At 38.3% G+C, this 23,412-nt stretch overlaps 1 protein-coding gene across 1 annotated transcript in view; it reads left to right on the plus strand.

The window, feature by feature from the left end:
* The window catches only part of Gpc3 (glypican 3), a 423,699-nt gene that overhangs the window by 12,439 nt on the left and 387,848 nt on the right, over positions 1-23,412 (plus strand). The window contains exon 2 of the mRNA XM_026405602.2: positions 19,360-19,521. Coding sequence (XP_026261387.1) covers positions 19,360-19,521 — 162 coding nt within the window. The remainder of the gene's footprint in view (positions 1-19,359; positions 19,522-23,412) is intronic.

Here is a 23,412-nt window from a genome sequence, read left to right on the forward strand (position 1 = left end):
GTAAATGTTCCAGTAGCATTTGTCCTTTGCCCTTCCCATTGTCCCTTTGCTCAGTCCCACACCCATTCCCATGACTTCATTATCTTTGTTTGAGTGAATCTCATATCTCTTTCAACCCTGGCCTCTTCCTTGATTTCCTGTTCAGTATCTACCAGTTGTCTGTGGGACATCTTCATCTGGAAGTCCTGCCAGTGCTTCACTTTCGACAGAGCCAAAAATTATGTCATCGTTTTCTTTCTTTTCCAATCCGAAAAAATTTGCCTCTGGCCAGCATTCTGCATTTCTGGCGATGGCATCTCTATGTGATTCCCAGACTTGAAACCTTGAAATTGTCTTTGACTTCTCCTTTTACACATCCCACACCCAAATTAAGTGGCTAAGCCCTGCAAATCTACCTCCACCATGTCTCTTACTCTATCCTGTTGGCATGTGTGTCCTCGGTTTATACACAACAGGCTGTTAACTTATTATTGAAAGGACTATGTCATTGTCTACTTCCAGGTCTTTGCTTATAGACCACCTGTCTTCCCATCATCACTGGCTGCTTCAAAGTGTCAGTGCAATGCCATCTTCTTCAAGAATTATTCCACAATTCCCTATAATTAAATGTGATTATTCCCCCCCCCTTGAACCCTGCTATCTCAGTACTTTTCCTATGCCCTTAGTTCTTGCTTGGTCTTGAAATTTTTTATGTACTTGACTTTAGTCTTACTAGAGACTCGTTCCATAAAGTGTGGTCCATGGACCATTTGCATCAGCCTCACTTGGGAGCTTGTGATAAATGCAGAATCTCAGGCCCCTTCCCAGACCTACTAAATCAGAATTTGCATTTTTTAACAAGATCACCAGATGATTTGTATGCATGTTAGAGTTTGAGATGGGCTGCTTCCAAGTGTAAGTTCAGTGAGGGTAATAACCTTGCAGTACTTATGAGAGTGTCTTGCACATAGTAAATTAATGTCCTTTTCATTTTTCACATTCATGCTTTGGCTATTCATTCATTGAAGTGGCCTTAGAGACCTATACACAAAAAATGTATGGTGGAGTGGGGAAAGAAAGGAGAGGGATGAGGAGGGAGAAAGGGAGGGAGGGGAAATGAGAAACTGGGGGAGAGGGAAGGAGGGAGGGAGGAAGAATGAATGAGAATATGATAATGAATGGGCTAGAGAGAGCCAGCAGAATCTCTGCTAGGTGGCTAATAACTTTGTGACTAGTTGGGAAAACACTGCCTTTGTGTTCCTAAGTGACTAGAAACTTTAGTGTAGGCCTTGCCTTAATTTAATGTCACCAAAGACAAATATCTTCTAAGATCATTTTGTGCCCAGTCTGAGGAACAAATGGTTTCCCATTTTCTCTTTTGCTGGTATTCTGGGGTGTATCTTCTTTAGCCACCCCCAGAAGTCAGGGTTGAACTTTTGAAAGGTTTCAAAGAGCCATGGAAGAACTATGCTGTGTTTCTAGTAGATTTTTCTGTTTTCAGAAACAGGATTTCTGCTTTGTTTTCAAACTTCAAAGTTGATTTCTGAAATAAAGGTTTATTTTCCCCATGGAATTCCGAAGGTTTTCTACAAATGTTAATTTCTCAAACCTAAGTCATTTCTTGCCTTTGAAACTTCAGTGCTGTGGGTCAATTTAATAACGTTGCCTGAAGGTTTTTTTGGCCTTCAAAAGCTGTCAGATTGCCTTTTCTTTGTTCTTTGAGAAAGTAAGGTTGCCTCATTCACAAAGCCTGAAGGTGACGTTAGAACCAGCATTTATTCAGTCATTCAGAGTTTTCCCCTAACAATATTCAGTTTTATTTTTAAGTTCGGTTTTAGTAACAGTGAGACTTAACTACCAACCAGCACGAATCAGCAAAATTCCTGAAAAGTTCAACATTTTATAATGAGTAGCCCAAGTTACTTAACTAAAGCCCAGAGCTAAGGGGAACAACGGATGTTCTTTGCCCTCTCATCACAGACCTTCTGGGGCTTATTATACCTCCAAAGCTACAAGGTCCCCCTTCATCTGTCTGTCAGACTGCTCCCCACATCTTCCCTTTACCTCTTCCTCCTTCCACCCTCACTCCCTCCCTCCACTGGTTATAATTTAAAACAGAAGGTGTTTTATGGTTTATTATATTTATTGAATGGTTTTGTGTTTCTTGTTCTCTAAAAAAAAATACGTGAGTGGAATGTTTTATATTTTCCTCCACGTTTTAGTTTTAAATTGTATTTCCTTTTCCTGCTCCTGATTTTCCTTTCTCCTCTCTTCCTCTGCCTCCTCCATATACAACTGCATCCAGTGATTCTGGAGAGAAAATATGTTTCCCATTTGTGCCCACATATTTGGTTTGGGTACCTGGTTACTTCTCTTGGAATATTGTGAAATTCTCTTCCTTAATTTTGAAATGAAGAACTTAAAAAATGTGCACTGATCACTTTCTAAGAACTTGATGAGTATTTAAAAGACTTTTTGTACAAACAGGACAAGGCTGGATATATTTGACTTGATTACCTCACATCATTGTTATGTAGTTTACATTCCCTTTCACTTTGTCATAATTCTCAATGAACGCACATAGCATCTTTGTTCTTAGAAATCAATCTCTCTCTCTCTCTCTCTCTCTCTCACTCCATTGAATGCTTTCTTTTTTGCTTAAGATAAGGGAGCCCCTTTGAAACACTGTTAGTGTGGGGTAGAACTGACATCCACCTTGTAGGCTAACCAAATTATAGCCTGCTTTTCCCTGATGAAGTAAGTTATCACATTACAGGGACATTGTTTCGCTTGTGGGGTTTTATTGTCCCAGTTTCAATTTTGACTTCAGGTTTGAGATTATATTCCAAGAGGACTATTCCTCAGAAATTTTTCTTTGTCTTCATATTCACAGGAATCTTTTGTTTGTCCTATATCTATTATCTCTTCTAAGCTTAGCCAAGGTTGTTAGGTTGTGCACTTATGTATAAATATTTAACACATATTTTGTTAGACAAAATGTGCTTGAAGACATTTCAGCCCTTTCCCCGCCCCCTCCCCCCCTCAGCTCATTTTTTTTTTGTGTGTAGAGTCGCAGATGGTTGCTTTATCTCAGATGTTTAGATTTGGAGGACATTCCTTTGCACTTTGCTTGATGGACACAATGAAATGGAAGCTTTTGAGTCAGTCTTGACTACCAAAATGGTAGCACCATATAACAGATAACATTGGGCTCCTCTTCTTTTTTTTTTTTAAACTAGTTGTCCAAACCCCCCCCCCCCAGCCAGAGAGTTTTAGGTATGAGATTGTGTGTTTTTTAAGAAAATATTATGGATAAAGACTAACGTTCCCAAGTCAGGAATAACAATTAGTACTATTCATTAAACAGGGGGCATGTTTTGACTCTGGGTCCTGGCTAGGAAATATAAACTGTGAAAGTCACACATATATATGAACCTCAGGCAAATTTATGACTTGTCAGCCTTTTAAGGTTAAATTCTTAACCCCAAATCAGGGCTGGCTTTATATGTGGAGTCCGGCACATTCCTCTGGGCCACTGAGCATGCCCCAGCCCTTTGCTTACCAGCAGCTAATGGCCTAATGAGCAAGAAGGATTTCTGCCTCTTATCAGCTGCCTAAACAGCAACAGGAAGGCTGATATACAGAGTATAGGTCAAAACCTGAGTTCTTGAACCAAAAAACTACAAGGTCAGTTTAAAACTCTAGATATGTGCTATCTCTGGAGTCATCAATACCTGTCAGGAAAGGAGCTAGACACTTGAGTTCAAACAAATAGTAATAGTTGTCAAAAGTATGAACGGTCTAATTAATTTTGCTAATAGTCCTTTCCTTCTTTGTTTAGTTCTTCTATAAATAGCCTTCATATAGTCTTTAATGAGCTTTTTGGTTTGTGCCTGGAGGCTGTTATGGTCAATGTGGGAGTGTTTGATTGTCAGATGGTGATGATGATGAAGGCAGGAATACATTTTGGCTCACATTTTGGAAGGGGCTGCTGGATAAATGCAAACAGATACCTACTACTACTTTTTTTTCTTTCTAAACTAAATTTTTGAGATAGGAATTCAGCTTGCCATAGAGTCAGAGAAACCTTTGTGCCTCTTTATATTGTAGTGACTTTTTTTTTTAAAGGAGAAATACTCAGTGCTGATTTCTTAGATCCACTTGGAATCCAGGCTTAGATTCACATAGAATAAATATTTTAGGGTATTCAGTGCCCATCATAGTGAAAGCCCCTTGACTTTCATCTTCTGCATTTGCATTTTTTTCAGAGATAATAATGAAAACATTTTTTTGCAGATTTCATTATTGAAAATCCTATTTACATGAACAGGCATTGTTGTGGCTTAGGGAAGAATGTGGGGTCCCATTCTTTAGCTCCTTGTATATCTTTGCTAAGGCTTGTCTAAATAGAAGTAATGACGCTTTAGTCTAAGCAGCTTTTCTCATTTAGGTAAGCAGGGTGGTTTGAAATTTCAGTTTACTAGATAATTGAGTCTCTTCTTCTTAATTATTTCAGGCATGCAGGTTGCTCTCTTTATAGTAAAGACCCTAAAAATCTAGTAATCTCCTCAGGCATCCGTTTGGTAATAAAATCCTGTGCATTTTCAGGGGTTAATTTTCATGACAATTGTGTGTCGCCTCCCCACCCCCATCCTTGAGGAAATTCTGCTTTTAGGGTCTTTCCTCACAGTAGCAAAAGCACACTTTAAAAATACATAAGGATGTTGCTGGAACTACTGAATCTAGAGGAAATTTAAATGTATTCAGATTCATGCTCATTACACAACTTTCATTTAGAGTTTTTAATAGCCTTGTCATATTTCTTGGAAAATCATGTGCCTGACTGCCAGACTTGGTTTTCTGCCCTGAATAAAAAACTGAATATTAGCAAAAGTGCAGCATAAGTATCCCCCATTCTATCTTTTTTCTAAAAAAGAAAAAAAAAAAAGAAAGAGAGGTCATCTGGTGCAGATTGAGGTGGGAAAAACTTAAAAAAAAAGAAAGAAAAGAAAGAAAGCCCAGATCGGCTTCACATCTGCTAGTCATTCCAACTGGTGTGACTTCAATTCAGCAAGTTTTTATTGAGCACCTGTGGTGGGGGTGGTGCTAATAATCGTTAACATTTATTGAGCCAGGCACTGTGCTAAGCCTTTTATGGGCAACATCCCACTTAATCCTCACAACAGCACTACCAGGTGGTAATATTATTTCCCATTTTACAGATGAGGAAACTGAGGCTTAGAGAGGGTTAGTCACCTGTTTAGGTGAAACAACTATGAAATGAATTAAGCCCAGTTAGTCTGGTTCCAGAGTTATCCTCACCATTATGTTTATGATGGGCTCAGCATTTCTAGAAATTACTTCTGAAACCAGTTTTAAGAATCCACTATGTGTGAGATGCTAGAGATTCAAAATCAAATGCTCCGATCTTCCTAGTCTTGGTGGGGAAGTAGATGTAGAAAGTATAGAAAGATGAAGACCATGCATGGAGGTTTTGTGTATCTGTTGAAGGGAAGGAGGGGTGTGCATGGGAAGGCCAGTAGCTGGAACCTTCCTATGGGAATGCTGCATCCTGAATATAGCTCAGCAGCCTGGTGTCACAGACGTTTATTTTCCTGTTTAGTGAAGGTCCTCCTTTGACTTGAACTGTCTCAGTGGGAACCATGTTCCCATCACTGCCTCAGTCCACTGTAACCTATTACGTTGCCATTTTCTCCTTTATTTCAATTCCCCCCCCCGCCTTTTTTAAAAAGTAAAACATAAGTACAGATATTCCTGAACCAAATTCCTGTGTCCCAAAAGCTGAAGGTAAGTCATATAAGAGTAACAGTCCATAGGGAGACCCTGGATTCAGGCTTGTTTGGTTCAGCTTGATAAGGAGCCCTCTTGGCTGTGCCTCTGGGTGCCCACACCAGATTCTAGAGAGCTGTGTGTTTGACTCCCCACAGCTTGATGAGAGAATGAAGTTACTGTTAGCAGTTTTTCAGTAAAATCATGGGAATGGAAGAGAAAAATCCCCAAATTACCTGTTTGGGTAATTTATTTTTGTTTTTCATAGCTCCTGAAGAAAGCAAGGAGGAAAAACAATTACCATTGAGCACCATTGAAACGTCTCTTATATGTTGCATTATGAACTTAGATTTTCCTCAGTTTTAGGGAACATTTGGTTCAAGGAAAAATGAACTCACCAACCTGTGTGTGTTTGAAACAGTATCCTTTCACTTCCAACCTCAGCTAACCAAAACCCCCTGTGTCTCCCACTTTCTTTAGTTGGGCTGAAATGTTTTGCTTGTCAACTCCCTTTCCGTGCACTTTCTCCTCCATTAAATCTTTTCCACAGAAAGGGGTTGCCACCAAGTCTAGACTTCAGTAGCATGCAGAAGGAGGGCCAATTAGTGAGGATTTTGATTCATATTGCATGAGGGTGGGAGGAGGAGGTGGAGGAGGAAAATCTGTCCTTCCCAGTCCTTCAGATACTCAGGCTCTAACACAACAGGATGCTGAAGATGTATAAAATTACTGGAGCATTTACACAGCGATTCCCCAAGATGGCATAAATGCCACAGCACTAGAGCACGTCAGTGTAGACACTGAGATAAGCTGAAGGATGGGAAAAAGGAAAAGATCAATAACGATGCTTCTCACTCAGGGATCAAGAGTGAGTGTTTGATTTTCTTTTGGTTGCATTTTGCTCAGGTGCAGTGTGTATGTTGTACTAACAAGGGAGCTGACTCCCTTTTCCACAGGTTCCTATCATAGGAAAAGAGGAAAGATATAATAGAGGGCACAGATTATTTACAGTGGCTGAGAATGTAATTACAAGGTGCAATGGCTTGAAACTGAAATTTAGGTTAGCCATTAGAGCTGGGAGAAGCATCTTAACAGGAAGAGCAATTGGGTATCAGAAAGATTTGCCTGGAAGCTGGTTAAACGGTGTCTCCAGAAATGCTGAGGACTCGGACAGGGGTAATGTGAAGAGAAACCAAAATCCAGTGTTGGGCTGGAGGCCCAGGCTGATAGGCATCTTTCATTATTGCCTGGCTCCCTTTGTGATTATTTAATTGCTAATAGCTTGTGGCAATTTTTTCATGTATCCAAAATATGCCTAATTTGTTAAGCATAAGGAAACAAATGCCTCTGAGCAGTGAAAATGAAGCATTTGGATGGATCTTTTTTTTTTTTTAAAGAGAGAGTGAGAGAGGAGGGAGAGAGAGAGAGAGAGAGAGAGAGAGAGAGAGAGAGAGAGAGAGAGAGAGAGAGAGATTTTTAATATTTATTTTTTAGTTCTTGGCGGACACAACATCTTTGTTGGTATGTGGTGCTGAGGATCGAACCCGGGCCGCATGCATGCCAGGCGAGCGCGCTACCGCTTGAGCCACATCCCCAGCCCTGGATGGATCTTAAGCACCCTCCTAACGGACTTTCTGGAATGTGGGCCAGTGACTGAGGCAGTGTTATTATTATTTTGCTTCTGTAAGGTCTCTTACTCCTTTTAATTCGGGGCTATTGCTGTTAAGGTGACATTTGGGCTCTGTCAATATTTGTTTCTCAGAGATTACCCTAAGTAGAATTTATTTTTGGTTTCAATTCATCTTTTTCTTGATCTTTCCATCCTTTTAGACACATACCCCGCTCCCTGTCCAAGTGTTTTGGGCTCCACCCCACCTCTCCCCTTCTTGCCCCTACCTCCTTTCCTTTGCTGGAGCAAGATCCTATGTAAACCCTTTAGCCTTTAGGTATGAGGGCATTACTGAAGGAGTCTTGCACTTTGAGACAACACCTAATGGAATGGTTTAACTTAAGTAGTAACTCACCCATGATGGAACATTTATACAATACTAAACAGATACTTTTAGGTGGTGTAGATGGGAAGAGAGCATCTCCTAGGGCGGCCATTAACAAATTTTCTCAAATTTGATGGCTTAAAACAATTGAAATTTGTTCTCTTACTGTTCTGGAGGCCAGAAGTCCAAAATAAGGTGTCAGCAGGGTTGCATTCTTTCCAAAAGCTCAGGGAGAGAATCCTTCCTTGCTTCTTCCAGTTTCTGGTGGCTCATGTGTGTGGTTTTATTATTCCAATCTGCCTCCATCTTCAGATAGCCTTCTATTTTTCTCATCTCTCCTCAATGTGTTTCATAAGGACATTTGTCATTGGTTTAGGATCCACCTAGATGATCCAGGAAGACCTCATCTCCAGATTCTTAATTATATCTGCAAAGACCTCTTTCCAAATACGGTCACATTTGCAAATTTCAAGAGTTAGAATATAGATATCTTTTTGGGAGATACCATTCATCAACCCTACTATAGAAGAGAACTTTCTGGGACATCTAGAATTATATCAGTTTACCAGAGCTCTCTAACTGGAAGTTGTTCAAGAGATGCTTTAAGTTGCTTGTAAAATGTCAGTATGCTTCCATAAAAAGATGTGAGTGGCAACTGCTATTAGCCCATTTTTTCAAATGATTAAACTGAGGATGTGGGGAGTAAAAAATGACTTACCCAAGTCACTTTGGATCAGACGAAGAGTTCTGAAACAGAATAGGCTACCACATTATTTAGCATGGATTTATGTCTTACCTCATGACTTTTTGGATATTTTTCCTTAAAAAATATATATATTTTCCAAACACTTTAGTCATGGGAAGGCAATTACTGCTTATTCCCCACCTGAAAAGCCTTTTCACAGGATATGTAGGTTCATGGTGATGGTGTGCTTTCCACCTAGTCTTTGTGATTTTGCAGAAGTCTCAGCAATAGGGAATTTCGGAGGCCAGAAACATCTGTGAAGCAAGACTGCCTTTTAAGGTTCAGGTTTACTAAGTGTTAGGTATAACTATATTCAAAGTGGTAAATATATAGTTGTCACAGATGAGATATTTTCTGAGGAAATGCTGTCATAGTTATTCATGACTAAAGAACCAGTTCTAACATTGATGGCTGTGGAGCAGTCTCTGTTCTGATGCATTACCAAGAATATACCAGTGACAACCTTAATGTGTAAAGTGATTAGTGAGTTTGGCTATAGACTTCAAGGCAACACAGAGAAAAAAGCACCTCAAAGGCCAGGAGGATCATCTCCAACCTGGTGCAAGGAGTCCCTTCTGTGGTCTCCCATATGGCTACTAAATTATGCTTGAATGTTTCAAGACACATGGAGCTTGTTATGTATAAAGAGTAGGCTCTCACTTTTGACTATTTGTTCATTAATTCAACAAGCATATTGAGTATACTATATACCAGGATCTATGCCATATCAGGGAATACAGAAATTGTCAAGATATAATTCTAGTTCAGAGAAACTTACAACTTAATAATAGGGATAAATATTCCAATGACTACAAAGCCTAGATTGCAAAACATAGTGTTGGGTAAAAGCATGCTGAAAATTCTGAGAGATGATAGCTCATAGGGTTTATGTGGAGTGGAGGGAAGAAGAAAACATTATGAAAGAGACTTGAGAGACATTATGGATGAGGTTTTAATAGGGAAAGTGGGAAAGGGAGGCATGTGTTTGGAAACATGAGATAAGAGTTTAATTTCATCCTCACAGGCACTTTGAGAGGTAGATGCTGTTATCCCCATTGTACAGATAAGGAAGCTGAGACTCAATATTCAGTAATTTGCTGAAGATTATGAGGCTATTAAGTGGCCAGTGGCTCATGGTTTATACCCCTATTTGTCTTATTTTGGAATCCTACCTTTTGCCACTGCATACCGTCTTATCAGGAAGTGGATTGCCATTAGTTGACCTCTGGAGGTACAGGGACATATAGAAGGGTATGCAATTGTTACATATGATGCAGCACTCTAAAGCATGAGATGTTGGCCCCATATACACATTCATGCAAGTTCAAATACTTTTAACAAAGCCTTTCTAAGAAGACAAATGCTAGTCTTCTGTTTCTATTCCCAATGCCCAGTCTGGAAAGGGCTTATCTAACATTGATTGGTCTACACTTGGAAAGTTTCAACTCCTGAGCCTAATCCCTTTGAGGAAAACAAGCCCAGATTTGGCAAGGTACTCAGTTAAGTCACACAGCTGATTTGGTAGCAGAACGTATAGTAACACTTTAGCCTTGGTAGGGAAGAGGGCTCCCTTCCATGTGATATCATTCCCATGGGCGGGGGCCTAGCATTTAGATTGGGCTTCTAGTCTTAAATTTTCAGCTGTGTCTTAGGTCTGCATATTTGAAGATTGAATCTGAAATATAAAAATTATACACCTCCTGAAAGACAGTATTGCAGCTGACTTATCTGAGTAGAATAGTAATTAGTGAAGAAGTGACTAGGGGAGACAAGAATATTGCTTTAGCTTGGTCCCTTTGGCAGAATTCTAACTAAAAAATTATGTATCCCTACTTCAGAGTAGCTGTCATTATTCTCCAATCCAATTCTCCAATTTTACCAGGGGTCTCCTTGCATCCAAATAACCAAGGATGTGTGTGTATGTGTGAATCCTTCTACTTTAGTAATATCAGTTAATCTGACATTGTTCCTTTCAAACTGAGGTCTCTTGAAATTCTGGCATTATCTCCAAGTAAAGGGGAGACATCCAGTCCAAACCACAGGGGGCCCCTTGAGATTCAAAGATGAATCAGTCTAGGGTCTTTCCTTCAAAGAATTTAAATCTAATGGAGATAACACATGTAAATATAACTGTGAATCAATTTAGAGAGTATAAGAAGTGTCTTTATAAAGAATGGAGAGTGTCATGGGAATTCAAATGTTCCCTTTCCACTCCCATTGGTTGCAGTTGAATCAAAAGATAACTAGGAGTCATTTTGGAGCAGGGCTTACATAGCTCTTCCTCATCTGGCCCCTGCCAGTCTTTACCACTTTACTTTTCCTTCTACTCTTGCCAGGTTTCTCAGCAGTGCCTGAACATGCCACCCACTTTCACACCCCTGGGCCATTGCTCCATCTTCTTGGAGGTTTCTAAAGTAGTGGATTGACTCAATCAAGAAATGTACTTTAGAAATATCTGTCTGGAGTTTGGGTGAAGAGGGTATAGAGGCAGGAAGGTCAGTCTGGAAGCTGTTGTCATCATCTAAGCAATAGGAGGTAAGGTTGATGAGGCAGTCTTGGAAAGAGGAGGATGATGAGAAATATTCAAAAAACAGAATCTGTAGGATTTGGTGACATTGAGCTATATCAGATGAAGGTGAGTAAGATATACAAATAACTTAGATGTTTCTAGTTTGAGAGTCCTTTTCCTAGACATATCTGAGAACTCCAGGGCAAAGATTGTCTTGTTGTTGTTGTTATTATTATTATTATTATTATTAGGTACTGGGGATTAAACCAAGGGATGCTTTACCACTGAGCCACATCCCCAGCCCTTTTTGTTTTTTAATTTGAGACAGGATCTCCCTAACTTGTTTAGGGCCTCACCAAGTTATCTAGGCTGGCCCCGAACTTGTGATTGAGGCTTACACCCTAGTCTGTCTTATTTTGGAATCCTACCCCTACCCTCACCCTCCCAAGTTGCTGGGAGTACAGGTGTGCACCACTGCACACAGCTCTTGTTCATTATTGTATTCCTGAGGCTGGGCATATTATCTGGCACAAAGTAGACATTTGGTAAATGTTGGGTGAATGAATTGTTCACCACTTTGGCAGGTTGAATATAAATCAGTGAATTTGTATTCCCAGAGCACATGTTGACTGCTAGTTGGGAATGTGGTCTAGAAAGAATCTCTTTGTGGGAGAGTGTAGTGATCTGGGGATTCAACCTTTACTGGGCACGGAATGATAGGCTGTTAATTGACAGTTGGCAGTAGAGATAAAGGTAATTCATTCTTTAATTCTCAAGCTTAGAGAATGGCTTATCTCCAGGGTTGCTTTAAACTCCCAGTACTCTATCCAGTGTAGTAGCGACATTTTGGCCTGCCTTTTACAGAAGCTGAGTCTATACTGTGGCCCCAGGCATGGTCTTTGATTAAAAGTCTCAGCTCCTGATACCCAGGTGTGCCCTCTGCAAGGTCATGTTCTTTCAGGCTAAATAACAGAATAGTAACCTTCATCTGGGTTCCCTAAGATGATTTCTTCCATAGCAATCATCACTTTCCCCACCAGTTTCAAATGCAGCCATTTCTTTCATCTGTATTCCTATCTTGATTAGTGAGAAATTAATGAGCGTGTAAGATTTGATTTAGATAATGATTAATTAGGGGAAAAGGTGCTGTTCTAATAGCAAGTCACTATTATATGCTAAGGAAATTAGTTAATATTTTTGGATGGCAAATTGACTTGTCCTTCATGAAAAAAAAAACTTTAAAAATGCCTGATTTTTTTTTTTTTTGGTTCATTAGTAGAGCAACCTGCTCTTAATCCTTTGGATAATTTTAATAGGCTTGTATTATTTTTCCTATAAGTCATGAACAACTAGTTTTGGGTATCATTAATTCCTTTGTTTAATATTACTTTAATGATAATATTAAATTATGTTTTCAGCACAGTGAATTTTTGTTAGCAAAAAAAAAAAACTGCTGTTCATAAAACAGACCTTGACAATGAAATGTGTCAAATCATACACACACACACACACACACACACACACACACATGAAAAGATTTCAATTTTCATTGTTACAGAGCCCTGACAATTTATTCTATTCTGTTGCTGTTTGAATATGCTTTATCCTCTCTTAGAAGAGTATAAGGATCAAGGTCTACATTAATATTTCTTCTGTTCTTTAATGTGCTTTTTAATGTGATGTTTGACAATTTATTGTCATTAGTTAAAATGGCAGTCGAGTAATATAACCAACATATAGAACATAATAAAGGTAATTAGAGAATTGGAGTATTGGAAGTGACCTTGAGGAGTTATTTAGTCCATTTCCGAATTTCAGGTCATATGACTAATCTTCCTAAACACCACTCTTCATCATATAATGTCTCTACTTGGGATCCTCCAGTGGTCCATTATTGTCTCTGAGGTCGAGCCCACAGGTTTTGCCTGTATTCAAGTCTCTTCAGATTTGGCCTGTCTTACTGTACCCTGGATTACAGCCTTTCTTCAGGCAGGTTACTTTGCCCTGCTAACTCCATGGATGCCAAACACATTTCACCCATTTGACTTCTCCAAATTCTTCCTATCTTTATTGTGTAGGTCAAACCCCAGGTCTTCCTGGAAGTCTCCTTTGAGCCCCAGAGCCTCTGACGAGCATTCCTCTTTTTAGCAAATGTTGTCTATATTGCATATTTTAAAATTTACTTTTATTTTATTTATTTTTATTAGTGCATTTTAATTATATACATTATTAGAGTTCATTTGACATAGTCATACAAGCATATTTTAAAAATCAACTTTATTGAGATATGATTTGTGAAGAATAAAATGCACCCATTTGAAGTGATAAATTTTAACAACTGTGTATATTCATGTAACCACTACTCTAATATAGAATATTTCCATCACCTTGGAAAATATACTGCATATTTTGTCACATAACCATATACCAACTTTACTTGTTCTCTAGCTATTTTGGGGTGTGAAAATCTGGTCTCTCCACATGGATTTATTTTTGTTTGTTTAATTTTAATTAACACATATTGAATAGTTACTTTGTACGAAGAAGACTAAGAGCTTTACAGGCATAATCTCACTTAATCCTTGCAATAATTCTATCAAGTAAGTATTATTGATAATCTCATTTTATAATTAAGGGCAAAAAGGCATGCAGAGTTTAAGTAACCTACCTACATTTGCACATCATATAGTGATGTAAGGACTAAGCAAGTTAACATGACTGACTTTTACTGTTTCCTAACCACTAGTGCCCATGATGCTGCTGACTTCTAGGCCATTAATACTTACTGACTTGTAATAAAATCCAAGAGAACTGACACATTTAAACAGTCTGATATGTATTTTGACTTTCTTCTTATTATGGAGAGGGTTCAGGCCTGGAATAGAGTCTCCAAGTGTGTTGAGCCTAGAACTAAAATCTCAGCCCTGGCAGAGGGGGCTAATGGTTATCAGGGGCAGTCCAAGATATCAGGTTTTTAAATGGATCCAATCAAAGAACAAAAGTTGGGCCCAAAGGAAGGAGTCTGTGATGAGGGTCAAGAAAGCTACATGGGATACAGAGGCAAGAGGATAGCAAGTTTGAGGCTCATCTGGGTGACTTAGCAAGACCCTGTCTCAAAATAAATAACAAACAAACAAACAAACAAACAAATAAATAAATAAAAGGGCTGGGATGTAGCTCAGTGGCAGAGCACAATTGGGTTCAATCCTCAGTACTGGAAAAAATAAATAAATAAAAGACAGTTGGGCCACAGGTAGCGAAGCCTGAAGCAATACCCTGGCTTAAGAGTATGTAACTAAGGGGCTGGGGATGTGGCTCAAGCGGTACCACACTGGCCTGGCATGCGTGCGGCCCGGGTTCAATCTTCAGCACCACATACAAAGATGTTGTGTCCTCCAAAAACTAAAAAATAAATATTAAAAAATTCTCTCTCTCTTTAAAAAAAAAAGAGTATGTAACTAATGAGAGCCTTCTTTGGATCATCTGTGGTTAGCCTCTGGGAAGGGAGGCTGTGGTTAAGGGTGCCCAGTTTGGGTATGCATGGTAATAATCTCAGAGAGAAAAAGCTTCCATTATCTCAATATCTTTTTCAGTTGTATGCCCCAGTACTAGATCCAATATGCAAGCAAGACATCATCTCAAAATAATTATAAATACATTACTTCATAGTTCCTTCAAGTGAAACATCTATTTGTGTCTCTTCAAGATGTTCAGAAATTGATTTTTATGGTATTTTCCCAAGATCAAATTTAAAGTTAAGATGAAAAGTTTTCAGGGTTATCTGTCTGCCTTCCCTTTTTTAGATACAGACAGACGCAAAGTTCTTGCTAGTGTTCTCACTCAACAGCCCTCATTAATTCAACAGTGTGTGCATAGGGCTGAATGGAATCGCTGGGGCATCCCAAAGGAGATGGGAGTCATTCTCTGCTCTTCAGGAATTTACAATCTAGGAGAGGAGATTATAGTATGAAGGTGCTTTTTAATCCTTCAAAATAAATGGGAACTAGCAGCCCCATAATGACTTCAGTTAATTTTTTTTTAGCATCTGGGAATGCAAGTTATTAAGCCCTAAAAAGCTGAACCTTTCTGGTTCATTTGAATAGTCAATTGCTAAGTCTTCTTCTTATCTTCATTCCAGGCTATATTGCTTGTCTAGTCCCATTTCCCGCCTGAATTCCATTTTTACAAAACAGATCAAAACAAAGCAAAACAAAACAAAACAAAAAGTGAGCTCCCCTTTGACAAATGTGGTGCACTATTAGTTTTTCTCTATCTCAATCTTTTGTCCCTCATATACTTAAAGCTTTCCTATTTACTATGTCCTTTGTTGGTTGCAAGCTATTTCTTAAATTGACCTTTTTGCTTGTATTCATACAAGTATGTAATAGTTCTCAGTGAACCCCCTTAGTCATTTGCCCTTGGTTTTAGTTTTTATTTCTCCCATTTTGGGAATTAGTTCCCCTGGTAATTTTTTGTTTAGTTGATGAGGATTCTCTCTAAATTCCTTCTTTATTACTTTCACTTCTGTTTCTTCATGCGAATGAATGGTCATGGCATTGAAATGGTTATATTTCTCTATTATCACTTCATTTAGGCAAGTCTAGTTCTCCTATGCTGTCCTTTGGGGAGGATATTTTATGCTGAACTGTGAGTTATATCTAATTTCCTGAAAATGAAATGCTTTTCCTTTTGGTATGTATTTTTCTCCTTCCTGGTTTGGAAATTCTGAGTTCTTGTCAGTTTATAGATTTTTTAAAATGTAATTTTAAATTTATTCTAATTAGTTATACATGACAGTAGAATGCATTTTGACACATCATACATACATGGAGTATAACTTCTCATTCTTCTGGTTGTACATGATGTAGAGTTACAACAGTTGTGTAATCATATATGCACATATACCCCCATACTCCCTCCCCTCCCTTCAGTTCTCTCTGTATAGTCCAAAATGCCTCTATTCTTTCCCCCTAATTTATTGTGAATTAGCAAGTTTATGGATGTTCTGTTTCCTTAAGTCTATAGCTAACTCGTAGCCCCTAGATCAATTGCACTGGTTTATCAGGAAGTGATAACTGAGAAGAAGGAAAAAATAATGCTCTTTATGCACTTATAGTTAGATATAACATATCCTTTTCTTCATTGGACATATTTTCTGAAAAGTTCTCATTTGAGACTATTCATTTGAAGATGTTTGGCTAACCATTTTGTCAAGGTGGTAGGAGTTGATAAAATGGTGAATTTAGTACAGGGACATTCTGTGTAAGCTCTGAGTAACTTATTGAGTTATCATATCAAAGGCAAACCCAAATGGTATTTTGGAAATTCTGAGTCATTCCTGGGCTTCTGTAGGTCCACTGAGCAATTTGTCACCTTATAAGATCTTATCAGCCCATAGCACTTCACAGAGAAAAGATTTGAGCCCTGTTATTTTATAACTTCTACTAGGTAGAACTGGTGGACTAGCAGCCAACCACCCTGCCAGATAAACTCAAGCATTCTTCAAAACTGGACGTCACCACCAGTGCAAATTCAGAGACACAATGGGTTTTACGTCTAATTTATGAATTTATGAACTTAAGTAAATACAGAGATTTTAAACTACACCACTTAGGCATTGAATTTATCATGAAAGTAGAAAAGAATTTTGCTAAATGGACAGGAACTTGGTATATAGAAACTATCTGCTATATAGGGTTTCTCACACCTATGGTGTATGTCCCAAGTAACCTTGTTTGAATTTAGATTAGTCACTCTTCCCCTAGGGGACACTTTCCCTTCTTGGTCCAGTAAACTGCATCAGTTTCTACTGCCAGAATAGCATTCCATTTTCTAACTTCTTGTAGAAAGAACACAGTGCACTAGAACCAGCTTTGTGTTTTCTCCCTTTTTCTGAAGATAATCATAAAGCCTTTAAGCTTAGACCATATTTAAAATCGGTTTAAGGCTTGTATATGAGATTGACATTTATAGGAGATAAATCTGAACTCTGTGTCTCCAGACCCCAAATTGTATTTTGACATTAAATATCACCTTTCCATCTAGTACTATAAATTGCAGGGCTGGATTAGGTTTGGCAATATGTATTATCTGTGCTGTCCTTTACTACTTTTGTCAACAGCTCCCATGAGGAAGGGGGACATGGAGAGTTTGGAGTCAATACCCTGGATTCCAACACTGACACCATGTGAGGCAAAAGTTAATGAATTTCATTCTTAAATTAAGAAAAACTTAGACACATACATTAAGGATGTGATCAACTGAAATTCCTAGGGAAATAAGATGTTGTAATAATAAGAAAATTTTCTGCTAACTTAGAGCTAAATAGCCTCCCGCCTTTCTTAAAACCCCCATTTTTTGAAAACCTGTCTAAAATGTTTGAATATGCTCTCTAGTCTCACTTCAGTAAGATTTATTGAACCTTACTTTGCTGAGAACCTTATGGGACTTTGGGGAAGTTATGTTCCATATACACATTTTATCATCCTACCTAGCTATGCTGTTTTATTGCACTCATTTACTATGACTAGGTATTTATCTCTGTTAGTCCCTTTAGACAGTGAGCTTCTATCCAAATAGGAGTATAATAGCAAGTCTCTCTTTTCAAAGATGCACTTCCAGCATGTTGCACAGTGTCTGGCACATACACGCTATGTCACACAGGGCCCTCTGAGAAAGAGATGCCAATTGGATTAGATATGGAACAGATAGATTTCGTGGGAAAGCACTTATGGAAGAAAATGGAGGGGGATGCTGAAGGAGGCTAGAAAGAGAAAGGAAAGAAAGGAAAATTAAGAAGGAAGAATCTTAAACTAAGATGCAGTTTTAAGAAAGTTCGGCAAGATCAATGGGGAGTCCACAAACCAAAATCCCCTGTGAACAAAGTCACATGTCTCATAGGACTCAGTATCTTTGCCATGCTCAGTCATTGGTTGAGAGTAGCTCCTAGGGTTTGTCGCCTCTGTACAACATGGTGGTGAAATCAGATGGCAGCAACTGGGGTTACTAGTCAATTACTCCCCATGGCAGGAGAGCTGAAATGCACATTTCCATGGCCACCACAGAAGAAGCTCAATAAATGCTTACTCAAGGGGGAGTATGCACCTTTATCTGGATTATTTTCCTTATCATAATGTTTTTCAGATTCATCTCTGTGGTAGCAGGTATTAGTACTTCATTACTTTTTTGGCTAAAATCAAATTTTATTGATTGGATATACCATAGTTTGTTTTCCCTTTCTTACTTTGATTTATTTTTTCTATAGTACTTATCATAATTTGCCATTATTTTTTAAAATATGTTTTAGTTGTCAATGGACATTTATTTGTTCATTTATTTATATGTGGTGCTGAGGATCAAACCCAGTGCCTCATACATGCTAGGCAAGTGCTCTACCACTGAGCCACAAACCCAGTTCCCACTTGCCATTATTTTTATGTTTTCGTTTATTTGTTCATTTGTTTGTTGTCCTGGGGAATATAAAGTCCATGAGAGCAGGGACTTTGCTTTGCATACTGTTGTACTCATCTTGATTGGTATATAGTAGGAACCCAAAAAATATTTGTTGAATGACTTGCATCTTGCTCCAGACCTTTAGTTAAAACAACAAACAACAGTGGTTTGACTGGATATGGTGGTGCACGCCTGTAATCTCCCAGTGACTCAGGAGGCTGAGGAAGGAGGATCGCAAGTTTGAGCCAGCCTCAGCAACTTAGTGAGGCCCTAAGCAACTTCGCGAGACTCTGGCTCAAAATAAAAAATAAAACAGTTGGGGATATAACTCACTGGTAAAGCACCCCTAGGTTTAATCCCTAGGACAAAAGCAAACAAAACCCAATAACAACAGAAAACAACATAAGTTTAATATGTTTTTATTATTTATCTTGAAAAGCAACATTGGGTTGGCTAGACATTTATTTCATTTGGAAATCATAACTGGAATTTTTAAAGGTTGTTTTTTGATTGTGTTCTCATTCATAAATTATAGTCAGAAAAAATAAATTATCTGAGTGAAAACTGATCTTTTAACAGAAAAATTAAGTATTGGTATTCAATGATGTGTATTTGGTGCTATAAATTAGTTTATGCAGAATTTATGAGTCAAACCTGGACAATTAATTCTGATGGTTATTCAAAAAGAATCAGTTATAAAGATAATTGGAGGAAAGCAGGAATTAATTGGAAAAAAGCACTAATTTTGAGTAATCCAGATTTTATTGTATTTGAAAGGAAATTCATGGTTTTGTCCTATTTGTATGTGTATGTGGAGGGGGGAGGGGATAGAGAGAGAAAGAGAGAGAGATATTCTGCTTACTGAAACATGAAAACCTTGTTTGTTTCAGGATCAGATTTGCAAGTATGTCTTCCCAAGGGCCCAACATGCTGCTCAAGAAAGATGGAAGAAAAATACCAACTAACAGCCCGACTGAACATGGAACAACTGCTTCAGTCTGCAAGTATGGAGCTCAAGTTCTTAATTATTCAGAATGCTGCGGTTTTCCAAGGTAGGTTCTTGGGATCATTTTAGATGTGTTGCTCAATCATATCATTATTTGGGTACTAGGCTTTCAAATGCTAAATATAATTTATAAATTACCATTCCAGCTTTCATAATTGATTTAAAAAAAAAAACCCTTCCTTGTGAGAGATTCTAGTTAAGGAAAAACAGTTTTGAGAAAAGGTTCATTTTGGTCTTTGAAAAGGTAGGTATTGTCAAACAAAATCATTGCCTGAGGACATTCTGTTTACCTGTCTGTAAAGGTTGTATATCTCTGTAGAAAGAGTAATTGATATATTCTATCAGCTAGTCTGTAAAATCCTGTTTAAAAAAAGAATGTTTCCTTAAATTCCAAGTTCAGTTGTTTTTGCAGTAGTGAGTTAGATACCTGTGGAACACACATGAACTCCTTCTGACCACTAGGACACTTTCCATTTAAGATCAACTGGCTTGTTGGCCAGGTATTTTTACATTTGTGTGAATGTTCCCTCTCTTCTTGTGAATCTCACTTCTTGCCATGCCTATTTATGACTGTGAAGAAGCTATTGTACTATTGCCAGAATGGTTGGCAGATTACATTATTCATAACAGCATGGAAAGGATCTCCCCCAATTTACAGATCCAGTTAGGGACGATGATGATAATGGTGGGGTTGTGGTAGTGAGGGTACCGAGAAGTATTTAGCTAGCACTCTGTGATAGGTACTGTTTTAAATGCTTCCATGGTGAAGTATTACTGTTCCTATTTTATGGATGAAAACCTAAGACTTGGAATGATTAACTTGCCCAAGACCACACAACTAATTAGTGGTGAAGGCAAAATTTGAACCCAGGTGTTTTGGCTTTTAGAGTACATGTCTTCCTTCCTTCCTTCTTTCCTTCCTTCCTTTCTTTCTTTCTTTTTTCTTTTTGGTACCAGGGATTGAACCCAGAGATGCTTAACCACTGAGCCACATCCCCAGCCCTATTTTGTATTTTATTTAGAGACAGGGTCTCACTGAGTTGCTAAGGGCCTTGCTAAGTTGCTGAGGCTGGCTTTGAACATGTGATCCTCCTGCCTCAGCCTCCTGAGCCACTGGGATTACAGGTATGCACCACTGTGCCCAGCTAGAATCCATGTTTTTAACTAGGTTGCCTCTTGTGACTTGGAAATTAGTTATGAATATGAGGGCTTTCGTCTATCCTTCCTTAAACAGAATCAGTTACCATTTTCTTACCCTGCAAAGAGAGGATTGGGTTTTAGATAGAAAAATAACACTTCTGACTACTTGACATTGCAAAGCTTTAGATTTATAGAACCTTTATAAGAATTTACCTCTTTGAATTGTAAGGTGGGTTGGTTATAGCTTATTTTGTGGATTATAATGAAATTCTTATATTAGTTAAGAAAATTTCAAATTTCCCTATAAAGCATACATTCACAACAGATTCTTGGGTCAAAGCCTCAGGGAATGTTACGTTGATTATGTGAAGTACAATATATAAGCCTATTTATACAGTCAGACTCTTGTGAAGAGTTTGTTGAGACTAACAATTTGGCGATAGAATGAATAATTTAGGCTGATTTTAAAAATACATGTACCATTCATGTACTTCTTAGATTGGTTTTGGAGTTATCTACTGACTAAAAGTGGGGTGATAAGAAGTGGGGTGACATGAGAATTGGATTGAAGTGGACAGCTGAATCTTACACTTTGGGGCATTGAGGCACCCTTTTAGAATGAAGTATTAAGTGATTTGTTTAATTCCTAGAATAACCAGGTCCCCAGATGTTACCTTACAACCATTGTCTGGCTGGAGGGAGATGGTATTCTAGAATGGAGCTGTCCATCTGAGGGCTCTGGGTGTCAGCAATCATATCTCTGTCCTGTCCTTTGCTTTGCATATTTTATATTCTAGGACTGGGACAGAATGAGACTAGGAGAGAAAAAAAGTTGTGAGAATATTTTGATTGGATTAGATTCCAGATATGGCTGCTGCAACATGGAGGCTGAACACTGTCTCTCTCTCTCTCTCTCTCTCTCTCTCTCTCTCTCTCTCTCTCTCTCTCACACACACACACACACACACACACACACAGTAAACACACACACACACACACAAATATACTTTCTCTCTTGAATTGTGGGGAAAAGAAGAAGGACAATCCTAGCAAAGGGACATGGAGACAGCTAAATGATATCTAAACTCATTCTTGTTAGTGCCTTCAACCAACCTGGTCATCATATGTACACTTTCTTTATTGTGTTTCATTTTCTTTTCTTATTTTCATACCTTGCTTAGAAACTAAGCCCCATAAGAAAAAAAAAATAAATCATAGCCCTAGACCTGAAAGCATTTTTGCCATATTTGGAGAGACATTGTCTGCAAATTCTTTCCATAACAAACATTTGGAGGGAGACGACTTAAAAGCAGGGACCATTATAAGATGATTCATTATTAATTGTTACAAAAAACAGGACATTCACTTATTTTTTTTTTCTTATAACTACTTATTCCAGTGAGTTGAAATTGAGGGGCACAATTGTTTTTTCTTCTAAAATTCACATTTCCTTCCCCAGATTCTGGTAGACCAAATTATTGAGAATTACCTCACCCCTTCATTCATATAAAATTTGATGTGGCAGCTTTTGTGAGCTATTTTCTCCACCACATGAAGCTGAAGAAAGCTGATCTTGATCTTGGCCTAGATCCACAATCTCTTTAGGATTCTTTCACTAGTCCACATTGGGGGTATTTAAGCAGCAAGTGCTTTTTGCAAATATGCGCACAGTTCCACGAGCAATCCTTACTGCCTCGATTTAGTTTTTATGTCTTCGTTTGCAGGAAGCCTTTGCCCTCATAAATGAGCCTGGGGCCCTTTGCTACACTGGTTGGAGTGCTCTAATGCTAATGTTGTTTTGATAATGATTGAAGCATTAAAAAAGTTGTTCTTTATTTTCAATCTTTGCATTGCCTCGTTTCCTAAATTTAATTTACTTAGATGTGCTGAGTAAAATGGGGCAGCACAATCGTTTTTTGTTTCTGCTTAATTAATTCTTTTTGAAAACCTCCACTAAAAGTGGATTTTCCTTTTTTTCTTTTTCTTCTCCTCTACCTTATAATAATTATGATGATAATAGTACTAGTGAAGATTTATTAAGTGCCTACTGTATGATGCTTACTTTTACATAATTATCTCACTTAATTTTCCCAGAAGCCCTATGAGGTCTGTACTGTAATTATCACCATTTTATAGATGAGGAAACTCATTGATGTCACAACTTCTAAGTCCTCATGTGACATAGTTTTCCTTGTTCTTAATGTGCTTGAGGTAAAATAAAATTAAGAAGTGGTAAGATTTGTGGTCTTTGTGAAGAAAAATTGGATAGAATTCTGAATTTTTCATCATATCCTCTACATATTTTGTATCTTCATGCTTTGAATTCTGTGCTTTTTGTAGAATTTCATCATGACTTTCAGCCTTATACTACCAGGAAATATTTGGGGTTTCTCTGTGTTAGATGATTCTGATCTTCCTTTAAGTGGCAGCAAGTTACTGGAAATTGCCTGTCCCACAATTTGAACCCCCTTTATCAGAGATAGAAAATAGTCAGTCATGGCAGCACACACATGTAATCCTAGTGACTTGGGAGGCTGAGGCAGGAGGATCATAAATTGGAGGCCAGCCTGCCTGGATAACTTAGCAAGACCCTGTCTCAAGTGATAGAGCACATCTGGGTTCAATTCCAATCTTAACAAAAACAGAGAGGCAAAACTGTGGTTACATAGAGAACATCTCTGCCATCTAAAATGTCATGGAGCTCCTGTTTGTAGAGTGGACCCATCTGAGAGTTCTCAAATAGTATTCTTGCTTGGACAGTATTCATGGAGAAACAGTTAAACAGAAGGGTTGTAGA

This window comes from Urocitellus parryii, chromosome X (assembly GCF_045843805.1).
Source record: "Urocitellus parryii isolate mUroPar1 chromosome X, mUroPar1.hap1, whole genome shotgun sequence".
Lineage (NCBI taxonomy): Eukaryota > Metazoa > Chordata > Mammalia > Rodentia > Sciuridae > Urocitellus > Urocitellus parryii.